Source organism: Neolamprologus multifasciatus, chromosome 14 (assembly GCF_963576455.1).
Source record: "Neolamprologus multifasciatus chromosome 14, fNeoMul1.2, whole genome shotgun sequence".
Taxonomy (NCBI): domain Eukaryota; kingdom Metazoa; phylum Chordata; class Actinopteri; order Cichliformes; family Cichlidae; genus Neolamprologus; species Neolamprologus multifasciatus.
This window is the reverse complement of record NC_140452.1, coordinates 8,684,803-8,697,168: the sequence shown is the minus strand read 5'-3', so window position 1 is coordinate 8,697,168 and position 12,366 is coordinate 8,684,803. Positions and strand designations below refer to the sequence as shown.

The 12,366-nt window shown below is 39.0% G+C and overlaps 1 protein-coding gene across 6 annotated transcripts in view; it reads right to left on the bottom strand.

Annotated features, from left to right (window-relative positions):
- The window catches only part of ncam1b (neural cell adhesion molecule 1b), a 73,484-nt gene extending 66,366 nt beyond the window's left edge, over positions 1-7,118 (bottom strand). For 4 of the 6 annotated variants that reach the window (XM_085184016.1, XM_085184014.1, XM_085184018.1 and 1 more), the window contains exon 1: positions 6,188-6,806. In XM_085184016.1, the coding sequence (XP_085040142.1) occupies positions 6,188-6,293 (106 nt within the window). In that variant the 5' untranslated portion in view covers positions 6,294-6,806. The other 2 variants (XM_085184020.1, XM_085184017.1) reach the window with 2 other exon arrangements.
- Positions 7,119-12,366: the final 5,248 nt, after the last annotated feature.

The window sequence follows — 12,366 nt, the reverse complement described above, 5'->3', positions numbered from 1 at the left end:
ATCCTCTAAAGCTTAGCAGTAGACTGTCAGTGGACGCTCATATGATGGCAGGTTAAGTTATTTGATAAGACAAAACAAAAATAACCGAAACTGGAGGTGATAAGATATGGGCTTAGCCTTTTATCCACTGTGGCTGGCTGGATTTCTTAGATAGATTTCCTTCAAATCCAACATTTAACACAATTTTGCAGAGATTGCCTTGACACTAGAAGTCCGAGGTTTAGTAGGTTTAGTAAAGTCTTCAGATACACATTACACTAGCATTCCTATTACAGTTTTAATTAATAAATGATAACCCTGGACACAAATACATTTGCTTTGATCTTTGTCTTTTGGCTGGTCCACAGCAGACATATGCCTGCATCTCACCCTATCCCTAGCATCGTCTTCTGTCACACCAATGCTTTGCATGTCCTCCTTCACTTCCTTCTTTTCCCTGGCAGTTCTATAGTCAACAACCTTCCTCCAATATATCCACTATTCCCTCCTCTGCACATGTCCAAACCATCTCAAACTTGCCTCTTTGACTTTGTTTACAAACTGCTCAACCCGTGCTGTCCCTCTGAAATACTAATTTCTAATCTTGTCCATCCTGGTCACAGTCAATTTGATTTTAGTCATTTGATTTAATATGTTGGGGGCATTATATAGGGCAGTCAAGCAACCCTATATAATGTCCACAAAAAAGATGAATTTATCAAAATTACACATTTAGATAATTGTTAAATTTAGCTATCCAAAAAAAATTGCCAAATAATTTTTCATTTGAGCTTGAATAACATCCTTTTCTGTCTTTCAACATCAACAATTGACTGACGCTAGCTGGCAACACAAACTATTTAAAGACAATTATTTTGAAATTCTAAATATTATATCAGACAAGATCAAAAAAGAACTTTAACAATAACAAAAACAGAAGCTGGAGTCCTGATTGTATGGAACTATCGTCTTTGTGCAAGGTATGACTATGCTGAACCAAGATACAAAAGGTATTAGGCCAGAGACATACTGTTAAGGCCTCTGTTCTCAGTGGGGTTATATAATTTTGTAAAATGATTGGTTGTAGTCACGTAGGTGACTGTAGTGTGTGTTTTGGGGGAGGGAAATCTATTTTAGTGGACGTCCCAAATAAAATCTCAATATGGCAAACAGTGCTGCCAGTACACAATGTGCCACAATCTACTGGCTTTATTAAGATGGAACTATTGGATTTTTTCCCTCATGAAGCTAAGTCAGAAGTCTGGAGCTTTTGTTAGTCAGCCTAGAGTCGTCTATGCTTCCATCTTGCTTTGTATGGTGCAGCATGGAGCAACGTCATGATTTCCACATGATCTGACTGATGATGTAACACAAGCTAAGTGAAACAATCCTGCTGTAAACCAGAGAGGCACATTTGCATGGTCAAAGGATCCAAACTGCAGGGTCAAACTGCAGAACTGCACTTCATCAGTTTCACACATTGAGGACACTGGGAAGTCATCTCTTATCTCGCCCAATTCTCCCTAAATTCTCTCACTTTAAGTTCCGAGGCTATGTTTCATTTTCTGAAATGATTCCATATCCCAGTTATCAGTTCAAAGAGGATCAATTAATAATCATGTCAAGCAGCTCAACGGGCCCATTGAGCATGCAGCCATCAGGAGTGGGAAAGAGATAGAGAAAGAGGGTTAATCCTTCCTCAATCTCAGTTCAGTCACTAATACTGCAACTACACCATATAATCAACTGTAAAAAGATTAAGATTTTCTTTGATTTACATGCTCGAAGTTCAAAAGTGCTATTTTAAAGTACCTTTTTTTATACTTTAATGAAAAAAAATGTAAAAAATATGTTTTGCTTCGGTGATGCCATACGAGTTATGTGAGAATGTGACTAGTTTATGAGTCATAAATCATGAAGTTATGACAGTTTACACTCAGATTCACTGAATATAGACCATGATTATCAGTGCAGTGAAGTGGAAAATAAGAAGTGAAAAACATGTACCTTGTAACTGTTATATCCATATTTAACGTAGCTTTAATAACTCTACATTATCCACTGTTGTGCATAACTCTATGTTGAATGTGAATTACCAGCGTAGCATGAGGAGCTGAACCAAACCAAAACCAAACCCCAAATTGTCCATCTAACCAATTAGTTGGCTGGGCTGACATAAATTACCTTAAAATGAGGCCAAAATATTTACGCAATGAAAAATGCCAAAGATGTCTGAGGGAAAGGTTTTTAGAAACAATATCAATATTACATAGTTTGTCCAAGTCTGACAAGTTTATTTTCCAAATAAAATCAAATTCCAGGCAGCAGAATCACAATTATTTACTTTAATAATATGCACATGAGGTAAGTTTCAACCCATCACTGTTAATATAAACCTTACATTGCATGATAATTAAATTCTTGCAGGATTCACAAGATCACACAGGAATTCATCTTGCCAGCATCCTACTTATGTTTTGCAGACATGTGACAACTTCTTCACTATTTTGGACAGTGGTAACAATGTAGCATCAAGTGATTACCACAAAGGTCTACCCCTCGGTCAGTGAAAGAAGTATTTCCCAACTGACTGGCGAAAATCTCGTAGTGATTTCTTTGGTCCTTAGAATATTGCTGTAGTCCTAGTGTACATGGAAGATAGAAACACTGTACAGCTACTCTACAAGCGCTAGTGAAACTGTGAAAAGTGCAACACCTTAAAGGTATAAGTTTTCCCTCAGCATGGCAGCCAACATAAAAGCCACAACATTCACTTTGAAGTGACTAGAGTAGCTCGGCTAATGGTTAGTATTTGCAAACAAACGTGAAAAACCACAGGCAACCATTGGAATCTGCTAGCGAAAAAAGCAATCACTAGGAGGTTTTTGGTGCACTCCTTTTCAGTCGATTTCACCCAGTGACAGCAGGCATCACATGAGAAACCTCAATAAGAAGCGAACCTGCATAGTCTTTCTCCTCCAAATGGCAGAGACTTGGGCTGTCTCAACATACTTAAAGCTCACCCACCCACGTCTTTTTGTAAATAAACTAGTTAAATCATAAATTAACCCCTTTTTTGTTGCAACCTTAAGCAATCTGTAACATCAATACATTTGTTTAATTGCCAAAACTTAACCTCTAGATTAACCATTATATGATCTCAAATATTATTTTATCAGCCTTGGCTAGACTGAATAATACAAAAACAAATATTCTCTATCAAGCAGAAGAGACACTTGCAGAGTTTAAAGCTGCTTTAATTATGCACGTTATTAAAATGTTAAGAACTTTTTTTAGTTCATCTAACACTATCATTTCATTACTCTGATTTTCTGAAGTTACTCACGAGCGCCTATGATTTATTATGCTCTATAATAAGCAATACATCTGTGTCTGACTTACTAAAATACACTATGCAGAAATTTGAAAAATAAAATTAAAAAAGGATTGCTCTTTTTTCCCCTCTGTTCTAAGCGCAGACAGTATAAAAGATGGGTGAAGCTCCTGTGGCATCACCCATTGGTTTGTTAAGCCTTGAGATGAACTTATTCATCTTCACCATGCTTGAGTTTCGAAGTGGGCGGATCAGACTATGAAACTGCACAGTCATTGGCTAAGTCATTAGTCAATGAGAATAGCTTGGATAATCCTTCTTGTGAAAGATAGCATGATTAAGTCTTTGGAATATTTTTCATTGAAAATGATCCAAAATGAGTTAATGGGACCAGAAACCCAGAAGTAAAGTTTGTAGGGACATTTTCCAGACTTTTACTGAAGTCTACTGGATCTCATTTCAAAGCTGCTTTAATTATTTATGAGGTCTTTCCTTGTCTAACCATGTGACAATAACTTGTTTTCTATTTTGGATGTGTGACGCTTCAGGGTCAAGTGAGTAAACTCTCAGTCACACAGGCCTAGAGACCAATTGGTGCTCATCTGAAGGCCATCAGTCACAAGGTAGAACTATGTATTACCCAACCGATTTGCTAGCAGATTGCTGCAGTCAACTGTAGTTTGTGTGGAAGACGGGGAATTGTCTGCAAACACTAGCCTTAAAAGTATATGATGTGACTTTTGAAACGTGTTGGTTGCAGCACTGAGGCACAACTTTTACTTTGAAGATGAACATTCTTCATTTCTTGAAGTTCATTGAAGTTTAACAGCACTTGGGTAGTAATTGGTGAGTGTTTGCAGACAAACCAACATGTTCTATACAAACTACAGTTGACTGCAGCAATCTGCTGCTGAACAAAGCCATCACAAGAAGCTTTTTGGTACAGCACAAAAAAAACATAATCTGTATGTAAACAATGACTATGTGAGTAGAGTGTCGAAGGTCATGTCAAGAAGAAGTAATCTTAGCTACCCTCACATGGGCTCAGGATTTCTGTGGGATAGCCTTTTAACGCTTTATGTGCAATCCAGTATGTGCAAGGGTGTTCCTCCATCATAAGAGAAAAACAGAATGACTGGAGCCCTGCCTGCTCTGTAATGGCGAACATTCTTGCATATATTAGACAATTGTAGGTAAAATAACAGGAAACTGACCACTGGATTAGACTTTCTCTTGTGCCAAAGAAAGGAGTTGTCTGATACAGGAGACAGCTCTTGCGCAATGTGCTTATGATGAAACATGAATAGGATTGCAAGTGTTTGCAAGTGCAACCACCCACTGGTAGCCATTTAAAAAAAATATAGGTTTAAGGCACGTCTGTGTCTGTTTCATTTTTCACACCCCGAATCTACTTCCATTGTTTTATTCTGTGGATGGTTCTAAGCTCCTCCCATCAGAAAAACACTAGCAAAGGTAAGGACATATAAAAAAACTTTTTTTAAAAAACACTGACTTTTTACTTCACTAGCATTGCGACTAGGACTGTGCAATTAAGTTTAATTTTTGGCTTTCAACAATTACTATACAATTATTGTGCTTCCTTACTTTGCCTTTCAGCACATCCCCTTCAATCAATATGGCCTCTCAGTCAAAATTTACTCCCCATGAGAGAGTGGCAGATTTGGTTAATTTCACATTTATATATCTAGTTAGTCAGTTTTGTCTTGTGATAGACTGGCGAACTGCCAGGGTATACCATGCTGCTTCCACTATGAAAGCTCGGACAGCCCCCTGAAGCAGAAGAAAATGGAATGACAGATAAATCTCACTTAATTATAATCAGTTTTAAGCAATCGACTTCAATAAAAGAAAAGTTTTTTTTCCTAATACACTGCTTCTACAAAATCTGTCCAACTGTGTTAGGTAATTGTGAGTTTAATACTGACCAAAATTACTGTAATTATGATTTTCACACAATGATGCAGATCTAAACGCAGCTCTCGCGGGTGAAAAGAGGTCTGTTTAACCCACTACACCACCAAAATGGAATTTGTTGTTTCTCCCGATGAGGTATGAAAAGGATGTGTGATTGGCTCAACTCTCCTGTTATGAAATAGGTTTTCTAAAGTCAAAAACAGAGCAAAGAGGAAGTCCACAAGTCTACATTCACCTCAACTACTGGATTCAAATATGCTAAGAGGTTAACATAAATACTTGCTCCATTACATCACTAAAATACTACCCCCTCCTACTGCTACTTCCTCCTACTTCAAATGGTTCTACAAGAGAAAATTTAATCCAGCAATCGAGGTCTTATTATTATTTTACCTAATATTTTGTAATACTGCAAGAGAGTTTACCATTACAGAGCAGGGAGAGCTCCACTCTCTCTGCGTTTTCCTCTCTTGATGGAGGAACACCCCTGCACATACTGGATTGCACATAAAGGATTAAAAGGCTATCCCACGAAAATCCTGAGACCCTGTGAGGGTAGCTAAGATTACTTCTTTATACATAAGCACCTCACGTGTGAAATCACTAAGGTTAATAAAAAGGGGGCGGGCAGATGTTATTAAAATGTAATTTCACACAAAACTCCCTCAATTACACTTACATAACGACACATTTTACCAACTTAGAGGATCTCATTTCAAAGCCTTTATCGTGGCATCAGATTACATAACAGATGAATCAAAGTAGAAGTTGTGCTTGCTATGCATCAGTGTGCCAGAGAGACCAAACACTGTCCCTCACAGACTGTCCGTGCACTTCATCCAGTCATCATCGTCTTCTCAATGCTACCATCGCACCTGTACACATGAAGAGGTACCTGCCAAAATATGTTTTATTTTTTTATGCAGATTATACCTTTACCTGAGATGCCGTGACTCAACCCAGAAGCCCGTGATTCAGTGCGTATCCCGTTCTGTGTGTGTGTGTGTGTGTCTACAAACACAGAGAGCCCAGCATCACTCCCCATCAACAACAAACACGTCCCATCCAAGCTGAGAGAACGGCCCACATCAACACGACTACAAATGCAGAGAAATGCATGCCACCCCTGCAAATCCCTTTTCTCATGCTGCTCCTATCCACTCCAATATAAATTTAAAGGCTCTTCTTCTTCTTCGGTGTCATATTTTATTCAATGTACAATTATGCGAAGTCAGCGAGCAGGCTGGTCACGCAAAGTGAAGCTCCCCCTCTGAATGTATGGGAGTGTGTAACACATTAGCAGCTGGCAGCTTTAAGCTGTTTTTACTTATAAGAGAAAATAAATAAACAGCTCGTCAGTAGGCTAATTAGCAGCAGTCGCAGTGCCGTTACCGTCGCACCTGCTAAATGAGTGCCAGCGGGCGGAGGTGGCGAGGAGATGCCTGCGGTCCTGGTCACAATTTTTTTAAGGGTGGAAATAGAAGGGGATTCACGGCAAAACACCAACAAAAACACGTCTGTCTTAAAAGCGAGGATTGATTCAAATGTGAGATTTTTTCCTTACCTGTACAGCTCACGAGAAGCAAGGCTAAAAAAATATCCCTTGCCTGGACCATCGCAACTCCCGAGTAACGTGAACGTTAAACGGTGTAGCTAACGTTTAATCTCCGCTCGGTCCCTACGGTATTGCCCTCGGGTTTCCTGCCCCTGTTAGCGACTGTTCATCCTAATCTACAGAACTGAGCTCGTCGGGAATAAGTGTCAGCGGCAGCGTTGTTGATGACAAGCAGCGGTCAGAGATTAGCAGCGATGAGCGCCAGTGCACAGTTCAAAGTCTGACTGACAAGCGGAGCCTTTTCACACACTTGAATTACTCCGCAGAGCCGGAATAAAGCACCTCCTGTAACTAGTGCGTGGGTATCAACGGGAAGCAGGGGAACAGCCGCAAATAATCATAACAATGAAAAATTAAAGTTAAAATATAGCTTATATAAGATTGTTTCAAAATATGGTAAAGCAAATAAAAGTGTGAAATGCAGAGCTGTTTAGTGTATTTGTTTTATATTGGTGTCCCCCCCTACGGTAAGATACATAACAAGGCACCCTTTATAAGCAATTGTAATTATTAACTTTAAGGTTTTCTTTTAGTTTTACATTGCTTTAGGGAAAGATGGTTGTTGGTCGGTTATTACAGATTAATTTTACTGAATTCAAATAATTGATTTCTTTTGCAGCTTGCTATGCGCAAGGATTTTCTGCTTTGCCAGTCTTATTTGATAGCAAACTGAATATATTTTAACTCTGGACTGGGCAGATAACACAAATAATAATTATAAAAATAAATGTAAATGTAAATAAATATGTAAAAAAATGCTTGGGACTAGGATATTGTGATAGTTATGTCTTACTATTGTGAGTTGTACATATTGGAGCCAAAGTCATCACCATATTTTGCAACCTTACTTGTAAGGAATTGACATTTCCCTTTGACTGTAATCATGGTACATAAAAAAGGCTGTAGAGAATCTAAACTAAAATTCATTAACTACACAACCATTAACGGATTGCCAACATCTGTAATTGCATAGGCTAATTATGAAATACAAAGAAAAAGCATCAGTCAGTAGGAATTTCGCAACATGTGAATGCCCAATTTGCTACTGCTGCATTAGTTAAGGATTTATTAATCATTAAAGAGACACCGTTTATTATCAACTATTTTATTTTGACTGCACACCAAAAGAAGACCTTCAAATGTCCTTTTTTCCCCAATTTTCTTCAAATCAATTTTGCTTCTTGAAAAGTTTATTTTCCTTCATGTTAGTCCAAATGCAGTTTCAAAGCTTTTATCTCACTGCCACAAATATAATTTTGGTGGAGAATTATTAAATCCATCTGTCGAACTGAGACTCCTCTGGTCTTTATTAAACCCAGCCCGCTATTCACAGAAATAATAGGGCTTGTAGTACAACTGTGGCGACAAAACCACTGATATCTTATCCTCTGTGCGCCAGATAATCTAATTACAGTGTTATACACATTAGCTTATAATTTACAGCAAAATATTGATCATTTGGATCTCTTTCAACTCTGTTTTGAGTCACACATATTTGAAATGCTGCATGTTAAACCACAGGCATTTGCTTTGACATATTTGAAGTACTACTCACTCCACAGGTTACCCCCACAAATGACCAAAGGGAGCCTTTTATATAGGTTGTAAAGTGAATGCCACCTGAGAGCGATGCAGGGTAAAACATGCTTGTTTGCTTGTTTGCTTGCACAGCAGGGATGATCAGTAGCCATGAGCACCACCCTCTCAGGCCTGAGAGGGCGGTTTGCTTTATGTTTTCATTGCTGGCCAGCAAAGACATGCAGTTGGCCACAGTGTAATAAACCCAAATCAATCTGTGGGCTCGCTGAAATTGCACTGTGGTTATATCTGGCATATTTGCCTTAACCCACCTTTTTACAAGCAATTCCCTCCACACATACCACCACTGGGAGTCCGGCCTCAGAATTTTCACTCCCTTCCTGCTTTGCTCTTTCCATCGACTAATAAGCAACTTGTGAAGGAGGTGGGCGTGGAGTTTGGGTTTTTATTTTTAGGTTATGTTGTTAACGTAGGAGCTCAGTTTCGTATGAATTCCCAAGAAATCTTCAAGTGGTTTCTTTTTAAACGGAGAAATCTACTGGCTGAGTAATTATTTACGATTATGAGATCTCATAGGTTCAGTCAGCTAAATTCCTTGGTGTTAATTAATTAAAATGCCTAACTGGAGACATTATTTTCAATTAGTCTGAAGAGAACAAACAACATCATGCCATCTGAATAATCTGCCCAGCATTAACAGTGTCGTGCTTTTAACTCCGCATTCCTCTCATCTTCTGCGTGGCACCATACCATGAACTGCCACATGTCCTGATCTTCCTCATAAAAAAATCATTTGGTAAAAAAAAATTGTGCTCCTGTGTTCCCACCGAGCTATCAACTCAATTTTTGTTAAACTCAAATATGCTGTCTGTTTGTGGTAATTCGCCCATAACGTGCTCTTTTATCTACTCAAATTACCCAGAATCCCTCTCTAAACCATGTCAAGACCTATTACGTTTTCATCTCTCATGCTAAAAAGCATACAGTTGTAATAGTAGTAGTAGTATTAATAGTAGTAGTATAAGACTGTACATGCTTAAACTTTGATACTGTGCTTCATTCTCCTCACTTTTACACAGAGAAGCGTAGGATTAAATACACAGTCATTTCAAAAACACAATTCACGCTTGCATGCACACACATCTCTCTCCAACGCAAAACATATGCCATTACACACCGGCCTGTGAGGCGGTATTTTTTTTCTTTTTTCTGTCCCTCCCTTTTACAGTCTCTCTCACTTTTTCTCTCTCCCGCCTCTTCTCATCCTCTTCACCCATGTGAGCCATGACCACACACGGACTCTCTTGAACTCACACCTACATGGACACACACATGTGGAGCACTTTACACCTATTTTTCCCATTGGAAACCATACTAGTGTATTATCTATCTATCTATCTATCTATCTATCTATCTATCTATCTATCTATCTCCTCCAGTAGAGGATCCATGTGGACAGTCTCTACTGTAGGAGATTTTAAAATAGCTTCAATTACCTCCTCCACTACTGTAACAGAAGACAACATTCAGTACTGACATGGACATTGGTTTCTGGGTCATGAGAGAAAAGCAGAGGTGTTACAGCCCAAGCCCTGCTGTGATTTTCCCCTAGCAAGTGTGCCTTGTTCTCGCTCCAGCCTCAGGTGCCACCCTTCCCTGCCGCTGAGTCTACTCAGCAATTAGGCCAGAGAGAGGCGAGCTCCAAAGCTCCAGTGCCAGAGAGCCTGGTGTGCCGTGGCTGCTTACTCCTGCTCTCTGGAGAGGAGGTTGTTGGTGGTGGTTTAACCTATTTAACTTTCTCTTTTGTTTTGTGACCAACTTATGTTTTCTTTCTTTTGATGATGATGGCAGCTTGACTGTCATTATTATATAAAAAGCTTTACTTTACTGGTAAATGGAATGGTAATTATATAGTGCTTTTGAGCACTCTTTTGACTCCAAGCCTTTATACACCCATTCACACCTTTTTGTAAGCCTACGTGCTTTTAATCTAACATTTGCACCTTTACACTACAGTGACTACACTGTAAGTCAGAGTTCAATATCTTGCCCAAGGGATATTTTTACATGCAAACTAACCTTTTGATTTTTAGATGACCCCCATTACCTCCTGATTAACAGGCATCCAAATCTTGCCTCTTTGTCTTCTGTTTTTTTCAACAAGGACATTTTTTGTTACCTCCCCGCATCCCCTGGACTTTTAGGGGAATGTAACAAGAGGTCATTTCCGCAGGGAGGTGGACGACATGTTCTGTGGACATCAGCGTGACTAATGAGATAAGCTGGGAATCCACCGTTCCAGGAAAGCATTATTTTAAAACCGCCTTCTTCTTCCCACCGAGCCTCGGCTTTTTCTCTCAGGATCATATTCAATTACTGTGTATTTCAGACGGAGGAGAACAAAAACATGCTGTGGATCAGGCAGGCTTGAAAATACAGCATCATGGCCTGTGAAAGCACCAGACTTCAATAAGGATTTGTTGTTATAACCAACGGCACTTTTCTTAGACCATTATAAATCATATATACTTTTTAAAAAATCCTGTGGTTTTGAGCTGTAAATGGGCTGCCTACACTGAAAGCAGACCAAAAGTAGAGGTACAGGTGTCAAAGCAACAGTATTGGCTTTTCTAGTTGAATGATCTGCAGTGCAGGGGAATGAATCTTTGAAAAGCCTTGAGAAAACCTGGGAAGCTCTGTCATTCAATTATCACCTTTAGTGCAGAAAGATTGTGCTTCCTATAATCTCAGAACTAAAGGGTGCGTATCAGTTAGCTTCAGTGAGAGATGGTGTTGTCACACAGTGGACTCATTGTCCTGAAAGTCTGTCCTGCAAGGCACACAGGGCTCCTTTGTGAAGTGCAGATATTAATCTGCGTAGGCAGAAATCTGGAGGAGTCTGACTAAGCTCACATACAACCACACACATCAGTGCGCACATAGACAGACACAGACTAAGCCATATGCATATTCATTATGTAACAGGAAAAAAGGATGCTGTGTCCACTCCCGTGCAGCTTGCCCATCATAAAGATTGCATTCTTCTTTGAACAGATTCAAACTGCAAGCCTGCTGTCACCACTGTAGACATTAAGTGTCATTGCCAGATGTCATTGCAATGCTCTAACCAGGTTTCATCATCGCCAAGTACAAAGCGGGCACAGTTCCTCTCATAGTCTAGTGTTTTTTCCTGCCAGTCCAGTGACGGCATTTTGTTTCTACCTCGTTTGCATAACTCACATTGTAAGAAACTACATTCTGTGACCACAAGTTGACAGAGTCTAAACCCCACAAATGAATGAATGACATCTAAGTGCAAAGAACATTTTCCAGTCAAAATAGCTTGAACAGTTTGGAGAGGCTCAAAATCGACATTATTAAAACATGAAAATTGTCTCGTGGTGGAGTCTAAGTGCGTATATCTTCAAACACCTTTTTTTTTAATAACATTTACTTTAGGGAATAAAGAAAGAAATAAAACAAGAATCAAACATCTGAACATCACAAAATGTGGGATCTTATTTGAGACACCTTTAAACAGTGTAAGACGTAAATAATTAGTTTTGAGCCTTAAAGTGTTTTAGCCTAAAAGAAAACTAATTCTCAAGTTGAAAATGAAATGTTATTTAAAAATACATATTAGATATCTGCTGCCATCTAGGGTTGTAAAAAGATTACAGCACTGAAATAAAACCTGAGAAAATCCCGAGCATGTAATTTGGTCTTTCTGACATTTGGGGGCAGTGTACCTCTTCTGTAAATCTGCCTCAACAGAATCTGTTGCTTACTGTATAATTCATGTGTGGACACTGTACAAAAGCAATTAAGAATGAATGATAACTAATGTTGATTACTTTTGTAAAGAGTGGATAATAGATTTCCATTCTGCACCCATTGTTTTTGGCTGTAAACATAACTAACTATGACCCAACCCTCCAGCTGGATGGGAGGTTTGCCTCGCAGA